This window comes from Paralichthys olivaceus, chromosome 1 (genome assembly GCF_024713975.1).
Source record: "Paralichthys olivaceus isolate ysfri-2021 chromosome 1, ASM2471397v2, whole genome shotgun sequence".
In the NCBI taxonomy this organism is placed as follows: Eukaryota; Metazoa; Chordata; class Actinopteri; order Pleuronectiformes; family Paralichthyidae; genus Paralichthys; species Paralichthys olivaceus.
This window is the reverse complement of record NC_091093.1, coordinates 31,450,001-31,470,613: the sequence shown is the minus strand read 5'-3', so window position 1 is coordinate 31,470,613 and position 20,613 is coordinate 31,450,001. Positions and strand designations below refer to the sequence as shown.

The following is a 20,613-nucleotide window of genomic DNA, read 5'->3' as shown; positions in this document are numbered from 1 at the left end:
CAGACACACAACATGACCACAACGAGACAGACACATAACATGACCACAACGAGACAGACACACAACATGACCACAAAGAGACAGACACACAACATGACCACAACGAGACAGACACACAACGTGACCACAACGAGACAGACACACAACATGACCACAGTGAGAAAAAGAGTAAAGATATGTAAAGTGATGTAATGACATGTGATGTCATGACATGTGATGTCATGACATGTGATGTCATGACATGTGATGTGATGTAATGACATGTGATGTAATGATATGTGATGTAATGACATGTGATGTCATGACATGTGATGTAATGTAAAGAAAGTGTGTGGAGGTGTTTTATACAAAGATGGACGACTCCTCCTGGTGGCTGGCTGCAGTATAACTCATTAACCCTGCGTGGAAAATCCTACTTCCCGTCCTACTCCCTCACTTACTTCTAGTCCTACTTCCTCACCTACTTCCTCACTTACTCCCTCACTTACTTCCTCACCTACTTCCTAACCTACTCCCTCACTTACTTCCCCTCCTACCCCCTCATGTACTTCCCCTCCCACTTCCTCCCCTGGCTGACTACTTCCTCCTGTGGCTCCTCCTCCAGGAGTCCTACAGGAAGTCAGCTGACGTCTCCCCCGTGTCCCTCCTGTCTGAACACCTCATGGTGGAGGCCTCGTCCTCTGGACGGTGAATGTGACGTGAGTTTGATGCTCCCTCAGTCGACACATCTGGATTTTCATGACGTGCTGATGTTGAAGTTGTGTTCAGTCTTTTCACTCGTAGATTTGACCACATGTCAATGAGTCTGTTTGTTACAGGACTTTAACTGTTTCATATATTTTCATATATATACTGTATATATATATATACTGTGTGTATATATATATATATATATATATATATATATATATATATATAGAGAGAGAGAGAGAGAGAGAGAGAGAGAGAGAGAGAGAGAGAGGGAGAGAGAGAGACCACTCCAAAATGATCACTTTCTCTGGGTTTGTTATTTATTGGTGTGTTTGAGTAAAATGAACGTGTTTGTTTTATTCTATAAATTACTGACAACATTTCTCCCAAATTTCAAATTAAAATATTTTGGAGCCGTTATTTGCAGAAAGTGACGACTGGTCAAAAGAACGAAAGCGATGCAGAGTTTCCAGATCTGCACTGATGCAAAGAAAACAAGTTCATATTCACTTTTAAACAACACGAATGTTTTAACTCAGGAAGAGTTCAGAAATCAACATTTGGTGGATTCATCTTGATTTACAATCACAGCTCTCACGCGTCTCGGCTGCTCTCCACCCGTCTGTCACATGGCTGTCAGGTGACTTTATGCCACTCAGGGCGCTTTAGTTCAAGCAGCTCAGCTTTGTTTGACGGCTTGTGACCATCCGTCTTCCTCTTGATCACATTGCAGAGGTTTTCAATGGGATTCAGGTCTGGAGATTGGGCTGCTCATGACAGGGTCCTGAGGGTCCTTCATCCACACCTTCACTGACCTGGAAAGACCACTCCTCAGAGTTGGGGAACATTGTCAGAGCAGAAGGAAGCAAGTTTTCTTCCAGGACAAGTCACACTTTGTACCTGGCTTGATTCATGCGTCCTTCACAAAGACAAATCTCCGTCCCAGATCATCACCGATCCTCCACCAAATTTCACAGTAGATGCGAGACACTGTGGCTTCTCCAGGTCTCCATCTAACCATTAGACAACCAGGCAAACCTGAAAACTGGACTCATCAGAGGAGATGACCTTACTCCAGTCCTCTATGGTCCAGTCCTCATGGTCTTTTGCAAACCTCAGTCTGTCTCTGCTTTGCTTCTCGTGATGAAGGCCTTTTTCTAGCTTTGCATGACTTCAGCTCAGAGCCAGTGTCTAACCGTCCTCGCCGTGCACTGCACCCCAGCTGCCGTTTGCCATTCTTTTTGGAGGTCACTTGATGTCCTCCTACGGTTGTTGAGTGACATTTGAATGAGTTGGCGGTCATCCCGGTGAGTGGAGAGTTGTTTTCATCATTGAAATTTAATTGATGGAAGCAACCTGACGCTCACTGTATCCCTCTGCCAGTAAAACCAGAGTCCTTCTTTTCCTCGCTCAAAACTTTTCTGTTGAACTCCTCTGGCATGGTCAAGAGTCACGTTTTTTATTCCAATTACTTTTGAAGAGCTACTAGCACTGTCTCTGCAGCTCGTCCTATTGCAAGAGGATAGTGATGACCACAGCACTGGTCTTTATACTTTTCTTCATTAAATAACATTTGGTTCAAGCGGTCACCTAATCAGTACCTCATTAGGTAGAATCAGGTCTGCCTGTTCTGGAATTCAACAGACACTGGAATGGAATCGCTGCCAGACACGTAGAAAGCTGTGTAAATATATATATATATATATATATATATATATACTGTATATACTGTATATATATATTGTAAATGTATATATATATATGTATATATATTGTTAATGTAGCAGAAGTGACTGAGAACACTGTGTTTCAGCCTCGTTGTGTCTGAGGTGTTCTCCTCTGTCGTCTGTGACGGTGAAAGGATCCAGGAGAAGTTTTGACTTTAAAACAAACTGCTCAAAGTGAGCAGATGTTTCAGCCTCATTGTTTTGTCTCTGGGTTTTCTAACTGAAGCTATTTATAGAGTATTTAGCTCTGTGTTGCTGATGTAACTGTAACTTGTTCTCGGGGGTTTAGCACACAAGCTAATCTGCTTATTAACATTCCTGTTCCACCTGCTGGTGCAGACGGAAACCTCACAATGACCGAGGTGAAACTATACCGATGTGTTAATGCAGAGCTCTTCACTGAGTCCTTTAAAATACTTTACGTACATTTAACTGAAACTTTGACTCAATGCAAATGTTCCTGATTCATCAGGTTAGATCCTGACGACTCTGACATCACCCGCTGAGGATTATGGGAGAAGCAGGTCTGACACATGAGTAACAAACAGAACAGCTGCTCTGTGGAGGAACTTCTACCTCACAATACACATCCTCCTCTTCCTCCTCATCCTCTTCCTCCTCATCTTCCTCACATTCACAGCCTGTGATCAAACTACTCTGCCTCGCTCTCTCCTGCTTTAACAGCAGAGGCACCAGATATTTATCTCGATAAACTCATTTCTGCTATTTAACATTAGTGGACGAGAACAAATAGATTTTTAATTTGAATGTTAACTTGTTGGAAAAGAGAGCAGATGTTCCCTGCTTGTTTTTGCACTTTGTTTAAAAAGCAGTGTGATCAAATGTCTTTTCCTCTGATAGTTCAAATCTAAAACTACTCATTCACTTTTTAAAATTCATAAATGAAGCAGAATAAACTGCAGAAAACAGAAATACATGATTTTATTTAAACAGTGTTGATCAAACAGCATTAATCACTGAACTATCTGTCACTGATGGGGATGAGATTTAAACGTCTTAATGTTCAAAAGGTTTTAATGAGAAGTCGTCAGCTGTTAATTCTCTCACTGTTTGATCCTTGTCAGCATTTAATCAGCATCTTCGTCTCTGATCCTTATCTGAGCCTCGCTTTCATTTTCTTCCATTACACTGTTTTAGTTTTTGGTTTTTCTCATCTGTCTTTATTTATCTTCACCTCGTCTTTCTTTGCAGACACACACACACACACACACAGACACACATCATGGAGCTCACACAGTCTCTGTTGTTTGAGTGCGATGATTCTCACTTGTGTGTTATTTCAGAGCTGAACATCCTCATGTTTTCTTCTTCTGTTCTCTAAGTTTTCCTTTTCATCCCGAGGCTTTGTGACGATGTGTGAAAATCTAATTGCTGCCGACTTTAGTCTAATGATATTCACGCCACCTTTCCACAGGAGCGTTCTGCGTGTGATGTCTGGATATAACGTCACGAACATCACAAGTGGAATCTATTCGTGTTTAGAACATTTGGCTCCGTGAGAGAAGAAACAAGAATAAGAAGCCAGTGATACTCTCACTGCTGATACATGTGGTTTTAATCCGTTTATAAGAAATCATCAGGAAAAGGTTTACTGACGTTATAAAGTGAGAAGTAGAGTCAGTTTCCATAGACTTCTATAGAAACAACTGGTGGAGTCGCCCCCTGCTGGTCAGTACACAGAAGACAGGTTTCAGGTACATCGACTTCACTTTCTGGACTCGGAGTCTTCGTCAGTTTTTAGTCTGTGGCTGAAACTATAGTTTAGTAACAGCTGTTTTGAAACGTGAGACAAATAGTTGTATTGTTCTGAGTTATGATCTATTAATTTATGATTCACTCAGAACTGTTGTATCGAAGCAGCTTGAACAAGTTGAAGGGTTGAAGTTAAACCTGTGGAAGTGAACTCAGATGACAGATCAGGTTATTACGTTTTTGAGGGTACTAGTAGTAACGTTGTATAAAGTACACTCAGTACTACAGTAGAATGACAATAGACACATCACAGTAATCAGTGAACGTCACCAGTCACAGGTGGAAATGAGGAGTTCGGTGTGAAAACCCCCAGATGAGATGATGAAGTGTATTCAGGTGTACTCAAACAGCTGATCTCCAGTTTCCTGCTCCAACAGCTGATGAGCTCCTGACTCTTCCCTCAGCGCAGCAGAGCCTCGTAAGTGGATTTGATGGATTTAAGCTCCTGATTCTTCAGGAGCCGCTGAGGAGACACCACGGGTCCGGGGGAGCAGCAGCGGTCCGTCGCAGTCCGCTGAATGTGCGTCAGGCTGGAGGAGCCGCACGAGGCTGTGCGTCTGGGGCGCGGAGCGCGCGGAGCCCGGAGCAGAGAGTGACCGGCTCAGAGGAGCGTGTTCACGGGGAACCGCAGCCACACGTCACCGGAGAGTCTCCAGGCTGCTGGACCCGGCTCATAGATGACAAACACACCGGAGAGAGACGTTCTTCTTCGGACAAGCATCGCGCCAGACCGCGGCTCCGGGGACCATGTCGGTCAACTCCTCGGACCTGAACCACACGGTGCCGGTGGCCCCTCGTTATAACGTCCCCGCTCTCGTCCTCGGTGTTTTACTCATCGTGGTCATCACCGGGGGAAACGTGCTCGTGTGTCTGAGCGTGCACGTGGAGAAAGCGTTAAAAACCACCACCAACTATTTTATCGTCAGTTTAGCGGCTGCAGATCTGATGCTGGCGCTGCTGGTTCTACCGCTGTTCGTCTACTCCGAGGTGAGAGACCCGAGGTCAGAGGTCAGAGAGTCAGAGAGTCAAAGAGTCAGAGAGTCAGAGAGTCAAAGAGTCAGAGAGTCAAAGAGTCAGAGAGTCTGAAGGTCTGAAGGTCAGAGAGTCAGAGAGTCTGAGAGTCAAAGAGTCAGAGAGTCAGAGAGTCAAAGAGTCAGATAGACAGAGAGTCAAAGAGTCAGAGAGTCAGAGAGTCAGAGAGTCAAAGAGTCAGAGGGTCAGAGAGTCAGAGAGTCTGAGGGTCTGAGGGTCTGAGGGTCAGAGAGTCTGAGAGTCAGAGAGTCAGAGAGTCAAAGAGTCTGAGAGTCAGAGAGTCAGAGAGTCTGAGGGTCTGAGGGTCAGAGAGTCTGAGAGTCAAAGAGTCAAAGAGTCTGAGAGTCAGAGAGTCTGAGAGTCAGAGAGTCAAAGAGTCAGAGAGTCAAAGAGTCAAAGAGTCTGAGAGTCAGAGAGTCTGAGAGTCAGAGAGTCTGAGAGTCAGAGAGTCAAAGAGTCAAAGAGTCAGATAGTCAGAGAGTCTGAGAGTCTGAGAGTCAGAGAGTCAGAGAGTCAAAGAGTCAAAGAGTCAGAGAGTCAAAGAGTCAAAGAGTCAAAGAGTCTGAGGGTCAGAGAGTCTGAGAGTCAGAGAGTCAAAGAGTCAGAGAGTCAAAGAGTCAAAGAGTCAGAGGTCAGAGAGTCAGAGAGTCTGAGAGTCAAAGAGTCAGAGAGTAAAAGAGTCAGAGAGTCAGAGAGTCTGAGAGTCAGAAAGTCAGAGAGTCAGAGAGTCAAAGAGTCAGAGAGACCCGAGGTCAGAGAGTCAGAGAGTCAAAGAGTCAGAGAGTCTGAGAGTCAGAGAGTCAGAGGTCAGAGAGTCAGAGAGTCTGAGAGTCTGAGAGTCTGAGGGTCAGAGAGTCAAAGAGTCAGAGGTCAGAGGTCAGAGAGTCAGAGAGTCAAAGAGTCAGAGAGTCAAAGAGTCAGAGGTCAGAGAGTCAGAGAGTCTGAGGGTCAGAGAGTCTGAGGGTCTGAGGGTCAGAGAGTCAGAGAGTCAAAGAGTCTGAAGGTCTGAGGGTCCAAGAGTCTGAGGGTCTGAGAGTCAGAGAGTCTGAGAGTCAAAGAGTCAGAGAGTCAAAGAGTCAGAGAGTCAGAGAGTCAAAGAGTCAGAGAGTCAGAAAGTCAGAGAGTCAAAGAGTCTGAAGGTCTGAGGGTCTGAGAGTCAGAGAGTCTGAGAGTCTGAGAGTCTGAGAGTCAGAGAGTCTGAGAGTCTGAGAGTCAGAGAGTCTGAGAGTCAAAGAGTCAAAGAGTCAGAGAGTCTGAGAGTCAGAGGTCAGAGAGTCAGAGAGTCAAAGAGTCAGAGAGTCAGAAAGTCAGAGAGTCAAAGAGTCAGAGAGTCTGAGAGTCAGAGAGTCAAAGAGTCAGAGAGTCAAAGAGTCAGAGAGTCAGAGAGTCTGAGAGTCAAAGAGTCAGAGAGTCAAAGAGTCAGAGAGTCTGAAGGTCTGAAGGTCAGAGAGTCAGAGAGTCTGAGAGTCAAAGAGTCAGAGAGTCAGAGAGTCAAAGAGTCAGATAGACAGAGAGTCAAAGAGTCAGAGAGTCAGAGAGTCAGAGAGTCAAAGAGTCAGAGGGTCAGAGAGTCAGAGAGTCTGAGGGTCTGAGGGTCTGAGGGTCAGAGAGTCTGAGAGTCAGAGAGTCAGAGAGTCAGAGAGTCAAAGAGTCAGAGAGTCAAAGAGTCAGAGAGTCTGAAGGTCTGAAGGTCAGAGAGTCTGAGAGTCAAAGAGTCAGAGAGTCAGAGAGTCAAAGAGTCAGATAGACAGAGAGTCAAAGAGTCAGAGAGTCAGAGAGTCAGAGAGTCAAAGAGTCAGAGGGTCAGAGAGTCAGAGAGTCTGAGGGTCTGAGGGTCTGAGGGTCAGAGAGTCTGAGAGTCAGAGAGTCAGAGAGTCTGAGAGTCAGAGAGTCAAAGAGTCTGAGAGTCAGAGAGTCAGAGAGTCTGAGGGTCTGAGGGTCAGAGAGTCTGAGAGTCAGAGAGTCAAAGAGTCAAAGAGTCTGAGAGTCAGAGAGTCTGAGAGTCAGAGAGTCAAAGAGTCAGAGAGTCAAAGAGTCAAAGAGTCTGAGAGTCAGAGAGTCTGAGAGTCAGAGAGTCTGAGAGTCAGAGAGTCAAAGAGTCAAAGAGTCAGATAGTCAGAGAGTCTGAGAGTCTGAGAGTCAGAGAGTCAGAGAGTCAAAGAGTCAAAGAGTCAGAGAGTCAAAGAGTCAAAGAGTCAAAGAGTCTGAGGGTCAGAGAGTCTGAGAGTCAGAGAGTCAAAGAGTCAGAGAGTCAAAGAGTCAAAGAGTCAGAGGTCAGAGAGTCAGAGAGTCTGAGAGTCAAAGAGTCAGAGAGTAAAAGAGTCAGAGAGTCAGAGAGTCTGAGAGTCAGAAAGTCAGAGAGTCTGAAGGTCTGAAGGTCAGAGAGTCAGAGAGTCTGAGAGTCAAAGAGTCAGAGAGTCAGAGAGTCAAAGAGTCAGATAGACAGAGAGTCAAAGAGTCAGAGAGTCAGAGAGTCAGAGAGTCAAAGAGTCAGAGGGTCAGAGAGTCAGAGAGTCTGAGGGTCTGAGGGTCTGAGGGTCAGAGAGTCTGAGAGTCAGAGAGTCAGAGAGTCTGAGAGTCAGAGAGTCAAAGAGTCTGAGAGTCAGAGAGTCAGAGAGTCTGAGGGTCTGAGGGTCAGAGAGTCTGAGAGTCAGAGAGTCAAAGAGTCAAAGAGTCTGAGAGTCAGAGAGTCTGAGAGTCAGAGAGTCAAAGAGTCAGAGAGTCAAAGAGTCAAAGAGTCTGAGAGTCAGAGAGTCTGAGAGTCAGAGAGTCTGAGAGTCAGAGAGTCAAAGAGTCAAAGAGTCAGATAGTCAGAGAGTCTGAGAGTCTGAGAGTCAGAGAGTCAGAGAGTCAAAGAGTCAAAGAGTCAGAGAGTCAAAGAGTCAAAGAGTCAAAGAGTCTGAGGGTCAGAGAGTCTGAGAGTCAGAGAGTCAAAGAGTCAGAGAGTCAAAGAGTCAAAGAGTCAGAGGTCAGAGAGTCAGAGAGTCTGAGAGTCAAAGAGTCAGAGAGTAAAAGAGTCAGAGAGTCAGAGAGTCTGAGAGTCAGAAAGTCAGAGAGTCAGAGAGTCAAAGAGTCAAAGAGTCAGAGAGACCCGAGGTCAGAGAGTCAGAGAGTCAAAGAGTCAGAGAGTCTGAGAGTCAGAGAGTCAGAGGTCAGAGAGTCAGAGAGTCTGAGAGTCTGAGAGTCTGAGGGTCAGAGAGTCAAAGAGTCAGAGGTCAGAGGTCAGAGAGTCAGAGAGTCAAAGAGTCAGAGAGTCAAAGAGTCAGAGGTCAGAGAGTCAGAGAGTCTGAGGGTCAGAGAGTCTGAGGGTCTGAGGGTCAGAGAGTCAGAGAGTCAAAGAGTCTGAAGGTCTGAGGGTCCAAGAGTCTGAGGGTCTGAGAGTCAGAGAGTCTGAGAGTCAAAGAGTCAGAGAGTCAAAGAGTCAGAGAGTCAGAGAGTCAAAGAGTCAGAGAGTCTGAAGGTCTGAAGGTCAGAGAGTCAGAGAGTCTGAGAGTCAAAGAGTCAGAGAGTCAGAGAGTCAAAGAGTCAGAGAGTCAAAGAGTCAGAGAGTCTGAAGGTCTGAAGGTCAGAGAGTCAGAGAGTCTGAGAGTCAAAGAGTCAGAGAGTCAGAGAGTCAAAGAGTCAGATAGACAGAGAGTCAAAGAGTCAGAGAGTCAGAGAGTCAGAGAGTCAAAGAGTCAGAGGGTCAGAGAGTCAGAGAGTCTGAGGGTCTGAGGGTCTGAGGGTCAGAGAGTCTGAGAGTCAGAGAGTCAGAGAGTCTGAGAGTCAGAGAGTCAAAGAGTCTGAGAGTCAGAGAGTCAGAGAGTCTGAGGGTCTGAGGGTCAGAGAGTCTGAGAGTCAGAGAGTCAAAGAGTCAAAGAGTCTGAGAGTCAGAGAGTCTGAGAGTCAGAGAGTCAAAGAGTCAGAGAGTCAAAGAGTCAAAGAGTCTGAGAGTCAGAGAGTCTGAGAGTCAGAGAGTCTGAGAGTCAGAGAGTCAAAGAGTCAAAGAGTCAGATAGTCAGAGAGTCTGAGAGTCTGAGAGTCAGAGAGTCAGAGAGTCAAAGAGTCAAAGAGTCAGAGAGTCAAAGAGTCAAAGAGTCAAAGAGTCTGAGGGTCAGAGAGTCTGAGAGTCAGAGAGTCAAAGAGTCAGAGAGTCAAAGAGTCAAAGAGTCAGAGAGTAAAAGAGTCAGAGAGTCAGAGAGTCTGAGAGTCAGAAAGTCAGAGAGTCAGAGAGTCAAAGAGTCAAAGAGTCAGAGAGACCCGAGGTCAGAGAGTCAGAGAGTCAAAGAGTCAGAGAGTCTGAGAGTCAGAGAGTCAGAGGTCAGAGAGTCAGAGAGTCTGAGAGTCTGAGAGTCTGAGGGTCAGAGAGTCAAAGAGTCAGAGGTCAGAGGTCAGAGAGTCAGAGAGTCAAAGAGTCAGAGAGTCAAAGAGTCAGAGGTCAGAGAGTCAGAGAGTCTGAGGGTCAGAGAGTCTGAGGGTCTGAGGGTCAGAGAGTCAGAGAGTCAAAGAGTCTGAAGGTCTGAGGGTCCAAGAGTCTGAGGGTCTGAGAGTCAGAGAGTCTGAGAGTCAAAGAGTCAGAGAGTCAAAGAGTCAGAGAGTCAGAGAGTCAAAGAGTCAGAGAGTCAGAAAGTCAGAGAGTCAAAGAGTCTGAAGGTCTGAGGGTCTGAGAGTCAGAGAGTCTGAGAGTCAGAGAGTCTGAGAGTCAAAGAGTCAAAGAGTCAGAGAGTCTGAGAGTCAGAGGTCAGAGAGTCAGAGAGTCAAAGAGTCAGAGAGTCAGAAAGTCAGAGAGTCAAAGAGTCAGAGAGTCTGAGAGTCAGAGAGTCAAAGAGTCAGAGAGTCAAAGAGTCAGAGAGTCAGAGAGTCTGAGAGTCAAAGAGTCAGAGAGTCAGAGAGTCAAAGAGTCTGAGAGTCAGAAAGTCTGAGAGTCAAAGAGTCAGAGAGTCAAAGAGTCAGAGGGTCAAAGAGTCAGAGAGTCTGAGGGTCAAAGAGTCAGAGAGTCAGAGAGTCAAAGAGTCAAAGAGTCAGAGAGTCTGAGGGTCAGAGAGTCTGAGAGTCAGAGAGTCTGAGAGTCAAAGAGTCAAAGAGTCAGAGAGTCTGAGAGTCAGAGAGTCTGAGAGTCAAAGAGTCTGAGAGTCAGAGGTCAGAGAGTCAGAGAGTCAAAGAGTCTGAGAGTCAAAGAGTCTGAGAGTCAGAGAGACCTGAGGTCAGAGAGTCAGAGAGTCAGAGAGTCAAAGAGTCAGAGAGTCAGAAAGTCAGAGAGTCAAAGAGTCAGAGAGTCAGAGAGTCAAAGAGTCAGAGAGTCAGAGAGTCAAAGAGTCAAAGAGTCAGAGAGTCAGAGAGTCAAAGAGTCAGAGAGTCTGAGAGTCAGAGAGTCAAAGAGTCTGAGAGTCAGAAAGTCTGAGAGTCTGAGAGTCAGAGAGTCAAAGAGTCAGAGGGTCAAAGAGTCAGAGAGTCTGAGGGTCAAAGAGTCAGAGAGTCAGAGAGTCAAAGAGTCAGAGAGTCAGAGAGTCAGAGAGTCTGAGAGTCTGAGGGTCTGAGAGTCAGAGAGTCTGAGAGTCTGAGGGTCTGAGGGTCAGAGAGTCTGAGAGTCAGAGAGTCAAAGAGTCAGAGAGTCTGAGAGTCAGAGAGTCTGAGAGTCAGAGAGTCAAAGAGTCTGAGAGTCAGAGAGTCAGAGAGTCAGAGAGTCAAAGAGTCAGAGAGTCAAAGAGTCAAAGAGTCAGAGAGTCAGAGAGTCAAAGAGTCAGAGGGTCAGAGAGTCTGAGGGTCTGAGGGTCAGAGAGTCTGAGAGTCAGAGAGTCAAAGAGTCAAAGAGTCTGAGAGTCAGAGAGTCTGAGAGTCAGAGAGTCAAAGAGTCAGAGAGTCAAAGAGTCAAAGAGTCTGAGAGTCAGAGAGTCTGAGAGTCAGAGAGTCTGAGAGTCAGAGAGTCAAAGAGTCAAAGAGTCAGATAGTCAGAGAGTCTGAGAGTCTGAGAGTCAGAGAGTCAGAGAGTCAAAGAGTCAAAGAGTCAAAGAGTCAAAGAGTCTGAGGGTCAGAGAGTCTGAGAGTCTGAGAGTCAGAGAGTCAAAGAGTCAGAGAGTCAAAGAGTCAAAGAGTCAGAGGTCAGAGAGTCAGAGAGTCTGAGAGTCAAAGAGTCAGAGAGTAAAAGAGTCAGAGAGTCAGAGAGTCTGAGAGTCTGAGAGTCAGAAAGTCAGAGAGTCAGAGAGTCAAAGAGTCAAAGAGTCAGAGAGACCCGAGGTCAGAGAGTCAGAGAGTCAAAGAGTCAGAGAGTCTGAGAGTCAGAGAGTCAGAGAGTCAGAGAGTCTGAGAGTCTGAGGGTCAGAGAGTCAAAGAGTCAGAGGTCAGAGGTCAGAGAGTCAGAGAGTCAAAGAGTCAGAGGTCAGAGAGTCAGAGAGTCTGAGGGTCAGAGAGTCTGAGGGTCTGAGGGTCAGAGAGTCAAAGAGTCTGAAGGTCTGAGGGTCCAAGAGTCTGAGGGTCTGAGAGTCAGAGAGTCTGAGAGTCAAAGAGTCAGAGAGTCAAAGAGTCAGAGAGTCAGAGAGTCAAAGAGTCAGAGAGTCAGAAAGTCAGAGAGTCAAAGAGTCTGAAGGTCTGAGGGTCTGAGAGTCAGAGAGTCTGAGAGTCTGAGAGTCTGAGAGTCTGAGAGTCAGAGAGTCTGAGAGTCAAAGAGTCAAAGAGTCAGAGAGTCTGAGAGTCAGAGGTCAGAGAGTCAGAGAGTCAAAGAGTCAGAGAGTCAGAAAGTCAGAGAGTCAAAGAGTCAGAGAGTCTGAGAGTCAGAGAGTCAAAGAGTCAGAGAGTCAGAGAGTCAAAGAGTCAGAGAGTCAGAGAGTCTGAGAGTCAAAGAGTCAGAGAGTCAGAGAGTCAAAGAGTCTGAGTCAGAAAGTCTGAGAGTCAAAGAGTCAGAGAGTCAAAGAGTCAGAGGGTCAAAGAGTCAGAGAGTCTGAGGGTCAAAGAGTCAGAGAGTCAGAGAGTCAAAGAGTCAAAGAGTCAGAGAGTCTGAGGGTCAGAGAGTCTGAGAGTCTGAGAGTCAGAGAGTCTGAGAGTCAAAGAGTCAAAGAGTCAGAGAGTCTGAGAGTCAGAGAGTCTGAGAGTCAAAGAGTCAAAGAGTCTGAGAGTCAGAGGTCAGAGAGTCAGAGAGTCAAAGAGTCTGAGAGTCAAAGAGTCTGAGAGTCAGAGAGACCTGAGGTCAGAGAGTCAGAGAGTCAGAGAGTCAAAGAGTCAGAAAGTCAGAGAGTCAAAGAGTCAGAGAGTCAGAGAGTCAAAGAGTCAGAGAGTCAGAGAGTCAAAGAGTCAAAGAGTCAGAGAGTCAGAGAGTCAAAGAGTCAGAGAGTCTGAGAGTCAGAGAGTCAAAGAGTCTGAGAGTCAGAAAGTCTGAGAGTCTGAGAGTCAGAGAGTCAAAGAGTCAGAGGGTCAAAGAGTCAGAGAGTCTGAGGGTCAAAGAGTCAGAGAGTCAGAGAGTCAGAGAGTCAAAGAGTCAAAGAGTCAGAGAGTCTGAGGGTCAGAGAGTCTACAAGTCTACACTGAGTGTTTCTGTGTGTGTGTGTGTGTGTGTGTGTAGCAGCTTCTAAATAGACGTCAAACAGAAACAACGAGACACAAAACAACCACATGAATACACAGATACACAACAGACTGCAACATATAGATACAAAACCACAAAAGATACAAAACTAGCATCTCATGCTAAATTAAAAAAGACCAACAAACGACAGTGAAGAGAAACAGTGTTGTTGTGTTGTGAGTCAGCAGGAGGTTGTGTGTCTGTGCACTAACTTCATTCTCTCCAGTAAACAAACACTTCATCAGTCACAGGATCAACATTTGGACTAATCTGGTCTGAGGCCAGTGAAACAGCAGAAACAATCGAGCACGTCAGAAAGAGTCTGATCCGAGCTGTGTCACCTCGCTAATCTGGGGGGGGGGGGGGGGGCGGGGGGTCCATAGATCATGTCTGTCAATGCAAAGGTGTAATCTCTTCATCTCTGTCTTATTAAAGTATTGACACGTCGCCCTGCTGAGGCCTCCCCTCACCCCCCTCACCTCCCCCACCCCCCTCACCTCCCCTCACCTCCCCTCACTCCTCTTCAATTAGCTGCTGCTGTGATCTTGTTACCTGGACCAGTTCACCATCATCAGTTCATCATCATCAGTTCATCATCACCAGTTCACCATCATCAGTTCACCATCATCAGTTCACCATCATCAGTTCATCATCATCAGTTCATCATCATCAGTTCATCACTGAGCTGTAGAGACTCGCTGGATTAAACAAGTCAGAGTCAGAAGAGGACGAAGTGGAGAGTTGAGTTTTTACACTGTGTGTGTGTGTGTGTGTGTGTGTGTGTGTGTGTGTGTGTGTGTGTGTGTGTGTGTGTGTGTACAGTTTCAGGGCGGAGTTTGGACCTTGAACATGCTGATGTGTGACGGCCTGATGACCATGGATGTGTTGCTGTGCACAGCTTCCATATTCAACCTGTGTGCCATCAGTGTGGACAGGTATGTGTGTGTGAGTGTGTGTGTGTGTGTGTGAGTGTGTGTGTGTGAGTGTGTGTGTGTGTTTGTGTATGTGTGTGTGTGTGTGTGTGTGTGAGTGTGTGTGTGTGTGTGTATGTGTGTGTGTGAGTGTGTGTGTGAGAGTGTGTGTGTGTGTGTGTGTGTGTGTGTATGTGTGTGTGTGAGTGTGTGTGTGAGAGTGTGTGTGTCTGAATCATCGTTTGGAGGAAAACGACTCATTGTTTCTAAAAGTTGAAGCAAAAGACTCGTTTTGCTTCAGATTGTAACTCCTGATATAAAACATCTGTAGTTTAATGTAAACAAAACATTTAAATATGAACATTTAGTGAATGAACATGTTGTTTACACAAAATAAACACGTATGAATCTAAATACATTGTTCAGCATTAGAGCAGAACATCAGCAGCAGCTCACAGATAAAGAGCCTGTTTGATGGTGGAGACCAAAACAGACACAAAACAGCTGGACTGGGCGACACAATGAAACATACGTCGCATGTTCGATTCCCACGTGTTTCTATTAGAAATACAAAGCTGTTAATCCACGTTAACTGTGGTTTTATTCTCCAGGTTCATCGCTGTGTCCATACCTCTGAATTACAACCGTAAGCACGTGGACCAGCGTCAGCTCGTGCTGCTGTCGGCCACGTGGCTGCTGGCCCTGGCTGTGGCCTCACCCGTCATGTTCGGCATCAACAACGTGCCCGACCGCGACCCCAGCGAGTGCAAACTGGAGGACAACAACTATGTTGTTTATTCCTCCGTCTGCTCCTTCTTCATCCCCTGTCCCATCATGCTCCTGCTCTACTTTGGGGTTTTCCGCGGGCTGCAGCACTGGGAGGAGGCTCGTAGAGCCAAACTACGCAGCAGCATCGAGGCCTGCAGGAAGCTGCAGCACGCCGCCGTCGCCACCGCCCTCCCCCCGCTGACGGGCACCATCCCCGGACCTCTGCCCATGCCGCTGCCCAGGATCATCGAGAGGGACTTGGCCCAGTCTCGGCTGGACGATACAGACGACTACATAAAGCGGGAGATCCCTTATCCTCGGCAGTACAGAGAGAACTCGGTTCCCACGGTGACGTTCAGCCAACTGCAGCGGAGGAGGCAGAGAGCCAAGATCAACAGCCGGGAGAGGAAGGCCATGAGGGTGCTGCCTGTGGTCGTAGGTGAGTGAACCTGAGAGGACGTCGTCTCCAGCAGCAAAAACTCAATTAACGTTAAAGGACCATCACTCCCTCATGTCAGGAGCTAATAAAAAGTGAATACATGAATAAACCCAGGTTCATATATTTATATACAAACACATATTTCATCAGCACAAAGAGTTTCACTTTGAACTTTGAGACGTGGGACAGAAGTTCAGCTCCTGTTGTTTACAGCTTCAAACCAAACCAACATGTTTCAGTTCCTCTGTAATGTTTGTGACAGATCAGGGACGTGCTGAAGGATACCACACCTTCATGTTTCTTTACGTGTAACGAGACGTCTGCATGCGTGTTGACAGTCGAAGGGATGTTTGTGTTGTGGCTCGTGTCCGTCAGGATAACAGTCACTTCTGATTGGCCATCTCTCAACGAGCGGCGCCATTATAGCTTAAAGCCTTCAATCCAATTATTATACAACAGGCGATCTGACCGTCTCATGTCCACTGAGTCCGCTCTGGTCCTCTAGTTTTATTCTGTGGTTTCTGTCCAACACATTTTTAACTCCACGTTCACACCAGTGTTCAAACTGCAGCTGAGTGAAGTCAGGGGGGGGGGGGGGGGGGGGCTGGATACCAGCACGGTCCTGTGTTCAGTGTGAACTGTCTTCTGTTTGTCTTCCTCTGACAGAGGACGACTCACACACACAATGATTCTGTGTTTTTCACATGTTGCTGCACTGAAAACACGTAAATCATCTGAGCAGAGCTGTTATTGTTCTGCTTCATCGCCTCGACAGGTGCAGGCGGTCCGTCATCGAAGGCCTTTCATTTGTTGAGGATCTTTAACGATCTGACGACATCTCAGATCTTCAGATTCGCAGCGACCTCCTGCCGTCTCCTCCTGGATCCAGACGGAATCATTGTCGTGTCTGAGGCACATTTACAGAACAACAGTTGTCATGAGCCGCGTTCATCTTATGAATAACAAGTGTGACCCGCTGACAGCGGAGCCGGGACACGTTGAGTGTCTCCATCTCCTGGAGTAAAGAGACACATCTCATCCCTAATAGATCATCAGCACCACGAGACGTCAGCTGAGACAAACGTCCTCAGTTTGACTCAGGGACTGTTCCCAGTCGGTGATGAGGGAAATGAAACGTATTCTGTGAGACATCAGTGTAGAGACGCTCTCACCAGTGTTCGTTCTGGAGGGTTTGTTTTTAACGTCATGTTTTCACCCTGAGGTGAGACAGACACTGAATTACCTTCTGTCCTTCTGTACACAACATGCACGGAGCTCGATTCTCTACTTTGAGTCCTCTCCTTCGCTCCTCACGATGAAATCAGACGACTTTCTTGTGAGGGCAGAGAAAGATTCATAAACTTATTGAAGTAAAAAAACGAGACAGAGTTCCTGCGTCGTCTCTGATGATCAGTGTTTATGAATCCTTCCCTCTTGGATTTGACATGTTGACGTATGTGACGGACACGTAGCGCTTGAACGTTCAGTGGGGTGGCTCGTTGATATTGGTTTTTTTGGCTGGTTTAGATTTTCTCACGTTGTGAGTTCAGGCTCCGTGTGTTAATTCGAGAGGTGACAGATTTCCCTTCTCATTTGTTCTCAGGTTGTTTCCTGTTCTGCTGGACGCCGTTCTTCGTCGTCCACACAACACGAGCTTTGTGTTTGACGTGCGCCATCCCGCCCGGTCTGATGAGCACCGTCACCTGGCTGGGCTACGTCAACAGTGCCCTCAACCCCATCATCTACACCGTCTTCAACACAGAGTTCAGGAAATTCTTCAAGAAATGTTTCCGCAGCTGCTGCTGGCTGCAGCGTTCACTGAGGCGCTGAGATAAAGGAAGGATACGAGCGATGAGGACGTCAGGAACAGAAGGTGTTCAGCTCGTTGTATCGGTGCTGCCAGGCTGGAGGCCGATCGATGAGGACGACTGACAGCATCTGACCACAGAACAACATTCAGCCTGTTCTTTAGTGTTTGTGAAAATCTGTCCCTGGTGATATCGGTTTAATTTCGGAGACTCTCCTGCTGTTTGGTGATGAAGCTGTTTGATTCCTGGTTAGCGGACAGAACCCTCTGTCCAAACCAAATGTCTGAGCAGGAAGCTGCCGACACTGACTGCTGAAGGAGCGCGAACACCAGAGCTCCTCCCTGAGAGTCAGATTGGAATCATCTCCGGCGTCCGTGTGGACTTCACGTCCTGGAACGTTTGTGTGAGCTGCAGTCTGAGCGCTCCTCGTTTCACTGCTCACACAATCCGTCCAAAGCGTTGAGGTTGTTTTTCCTCTTTGTCATCGAGTGGTAGTTTGCTTGGTGAGGGTCTGCGGCGGGTACAGGCAGACCCAGGGGGATTCTGGGTGAGACGGAGGCGTCTCCTGCCTCGTGTAGTGAACTTACATCAGCTTCACTGGATGCAGTGTGTCTTGGTGCAGCCCCTCTCTGATGTAGAGTTACACTCAGCAGCTCGTCCACACATCAGGTCAATGAGACGTACATATTTAATGTGACGGAGTGTGAAGACTAGTGAGGAGGAGAAAGGACACGATCACCGACTCACCTGGGAGTCGGTGACTTCAACACATGATCAGTAGAAACCAACGTCCTGTCATCATCAGCGACAGGGCGGAGTCTCCCTGTACCTGCTGCTCATTGGTTGAGAGACGAGGGCGTCTGACGTCACTACAGCTCGTGACCATTACTGATCACACATGAAACTGATGGTTCAAATTACAATGAAATATTTTGTCTTCTCTTCTAACGTGACACCGCGGCTCGGTTTGACTTCTTCTTCTGTTGTTCCTTTAAGGATGAGCCTGTGTTCACTTCCTGTGTGTCGCTGTGTAAATAGAGTGAAGCTGGTTCAAGCTGATCCAGGATCATCTCACCTGACGTCTGAGGTTTCACACCTGCTGCTGTGGTGAATCTGTAGCTGTGAAAAATACTCTGAACAGAAAAGTCAAGTTTTTAAAACTTTAAACCAAAAATGCAAAATAAGGAAATGTAATCCTGTATTGATTATTATTATGAAAACTTTTCTTTTTTTCTGATTAAATCCCAAATAGTTTTAGAACATAATCAAGTGTGAGCGGTAGCATCTCGAGAAAAGATGGTTGTTGAAATGGAATCATTTGAGATTTAGATTTATTTTTGTCCTGCTGTTAGATGTCAAACGAATTTCTAACAAATAGTTTGAAACTTTAACTTTAATATCAGATCTACAACTTGAATCCTCGATATGATTCCTGCTCGGATTGATAAAGATTATTAGAATAAACCTGCTCAATCAGCCTGTAGGTTTTATTTTGAAAATCAGATACCATACGCTTTAAAAAGTATAAATGATGTAAAGTTAAATAAGTTGTGATCTAGAAAACTGTTTTCAGATTGTGACTCTGAAGTCGTCCTCTGTATTTGTGGTTTGTGCGTCACCACAGTGTGTTTGGTTGTGACTGTGCCATGTCCACGTTTCAGTGGAACATTTTCTAATAAAGACGTCATCTTCCTGCTTGTGTCTGAAACCGGCTCAGTTTGAGATCATTTTATAACTGATACAGTTTGTGCCCATTTCAAAATGTGGACGGATCAGGAGGAAGAGACGGAGACACGAACAACAGACCGGTTGTTTTCCATCTTTTGATATTCATGCGTTTCATTTTATCTCTGTGGGAGCATGTGTTTTCATTTTTTGTTGATTTGTCTCTTTGTAGCTGTTTGGTGTCTCATTGCCTCTCTGTTCCGTCTCACCTCTCACAACTGTCTTTTGTCCCATTTGTCTCTTTGCAGTAATTGTCTTTCATTGTGGTCCATTGCTTCTCTTTGTAGTTTATTCACGTCTCCGCTGCCGGAGTCCTGCACAGAAGATGCACACTGACTCTTATTCCAGCTCGGCTGGAGGCCTCGGCCCAAAGACAAAACTCGACTCCTCATCAGATGGAATCCAGCAGGTGACCAAATCAAAGAGTGTTTTCTGATCTGCCATTGATTCGGTCAAAGCTTGATTGACTTTGTGAAACTACAACTATTCACCACAAGGTTCATTTAGCAGCTGCTCTGGAGCTTTTCATCAGATCTCACAGTCTTCACCCGTCGTGTCACTTTCTGTTTCCAGGTTTTCAGAACTTCCTCGTTGGTTTAAAACAATTTCAACCATAACAATCACTTGTATTTTAATGATAATTGAATGAGGACATGCAGCAGGTTATTATTCAAGTCTCCTTGACATCAGCACGACCTCTTCCGTCAGGAAAGTCACGTGAGGTTGTTTTGTGTTCGGTGCCGAGCGCAGTGATGAAAAGTGAAACCTGCAGCTCGATGAAGTGAAATGTTCTCACTCTTCTGTCTTTGTTGTCTCCTGCAGAATAAAACGTGGACACAGACACAGAGAGAGGATTCACTGAACACATCTGTCTGGAATTTATCACAAACACTCGGGACTTGTTCAGACTTGGTATCAACGAGTCCTGAGAGAGATCGAGGATGAAGTGATCAGCTCTACGCTCGTCTACGTCCAGACCTCAGGTCTGAACACCTGAGGTCTCATTCAGCTGAAGATCACCTGAGATCCATGCAGGTATTTACAGGAGGAGACGCTTTGTGGGATGTGTTTATTTCCTTTGTTAGATAAGAAAAGTCATATCACAACGTTAGCCTAGCTTAGCATTAAGACAGGAAACCGGAAACTCTGGCTCCGTCCAAAGAAACAAACAAAACACCAACCAGGTCCAATCAGAGCTGAAATCAGAAAAATCAAAAGGTGCTTTTCTATGATTATTTGATAGTAATTGATTCTCTTGAATGGCTGAGTGTTAAATCATTTTCTGTGATTCTTCTCTTGCCGTGACGACGGTTTAAAGACCAACATCTTTGGATCAAAAGAAGTCTTTAACATTTTCTTAAATAAGGTTGTTAACACACTCACTTCCTCTGCAGCAGCAGCCATCACCTTGTCCAGCTCCTGAGTCCAGCCCAGGGCGCCGACCAGGGCCTGCACGCCACTGACCACGTCGCCCAGCTGAACGACATCGTGCTGCCGGCGGCTCCAAGCGAACGGCCCCACCACGTCCCTGTTGATGAGCAGACGAGGAACGGAGCTGCGCACGGCCCCTGCCAGGCTGGCGAAGGGCTCCACCTGCAGAGCAAAGAGTGAACAATAAGAGGTTGACAAAATCACAGTGATGTTCTCCGTCCAGTTTGTCGTGGGCCTGGTTCAAGGGTCCATCAGTATCTCCACATCAGAACCCGACGTTCTGTCCCTGACATCAGGTTCTGTTTGAACCCGTTCTGTTGGTCGGTTGTTTGTTCGTCTGGAAGATCTCATAAAACATCTAAAACATCATAAAAGGTTGAGCTCTATGACCGAGAGGTGACCAGGATTTCTTTAACATGAGATAGAACATGAGAATAATTCATGCATCTCGATGAAAAAGGGGGAACGTGCGACTTGGTGCAGTTTGACTGAATTTAAGGTTTAAACTCTGAGTAAAAAACTATTTTCACTATAAAAATCAAAGAAAAAGGAACATACAGTTCATTTGTAGTGTTTAGTTCATGATCACACTTCCAGCAACAAAGTATTTTAATCCACAACATCAACACAATCTTTATTTTGTGCCCCCCCCCTTTAATACAAAGCCTTCAACTTCTTAAGTGACATGAATGGAAACACAAGACTTTAACTTTAATAGATTTTCTACTTCTGAAAAACCAAATTGTTGTTGTTCAATGTTGCCTGCTGGTAATTA

General features: G+C 46.2%; 2 protein-coding genes across 7 annotated transcripts in view; one reads left to right on the top strand and one right to left on the bottom strand.

Moving 5' to 3' along the window:
• The first annotated feature begins 598 nt into the window (after positions 1-598).
• On the top strand, positions 599-18,377 carry drd4b (dopamine receptor D4b). Of its 2 annotated transcripts, none has more exons than XM_069528175.1 (4): positions 599-698; positions 13,579-13,691; positions 14,279-14,874; positions 16,478-18,377. In XM_069528175.1, exons 2-4 carry the CDS (start codon positions 13,606-13,608, stop codon positions 16,702-16,704), a joined length of 909 nt encoding a protein of 302 aa, XP_069384276.1. In that variant the 5' UTR covers positions 599-698; positions 13,579-13,605; the 3' UTR covers positions 16,705-18,377. The 2 variants fall into 2 exon arrangements, with proteins under 2 accessions (XP_069384276.1, XP_069384271.1); XM_069528170.1 differs by lacking the exon at positions 599-698 and adding an exon at positions 4,836-5,177.
• A 262-nt stretch (positions 18,378-18,639) lies between these two features.
• Positions 18,640-20,613, bottom strand: part of sirt3 (sirtuin 3) — a 5,683-nt gene continuing 3,709 nt past the window's right edge. For 4 of the 5 annotated variants that reach the window (XM_069528256.1, XM_069528222.1, XM_069528243.1 and 1 more), the window contains 2 exons: positions 19,791-20,000; positions 18,640-19,223 (listed from right to left, as the gene is read on the bottom strand). In XM_069528256.1, coding sequence (XP_069384357.1) covers positions 19,200-19,223; positions 19,791-20,000 — 234 coding nt within the window. In that variant the 3' untranslated portion in view covers positions 18,640-19,199. Of the gene's footprint in view, positions 19,224-19,461; positions 19,604-19,790; positions 20,001-20,613 lie in introns of those variants that run through there. The other variant, XM_069528233.1, reaches the window with a different exon arrangement.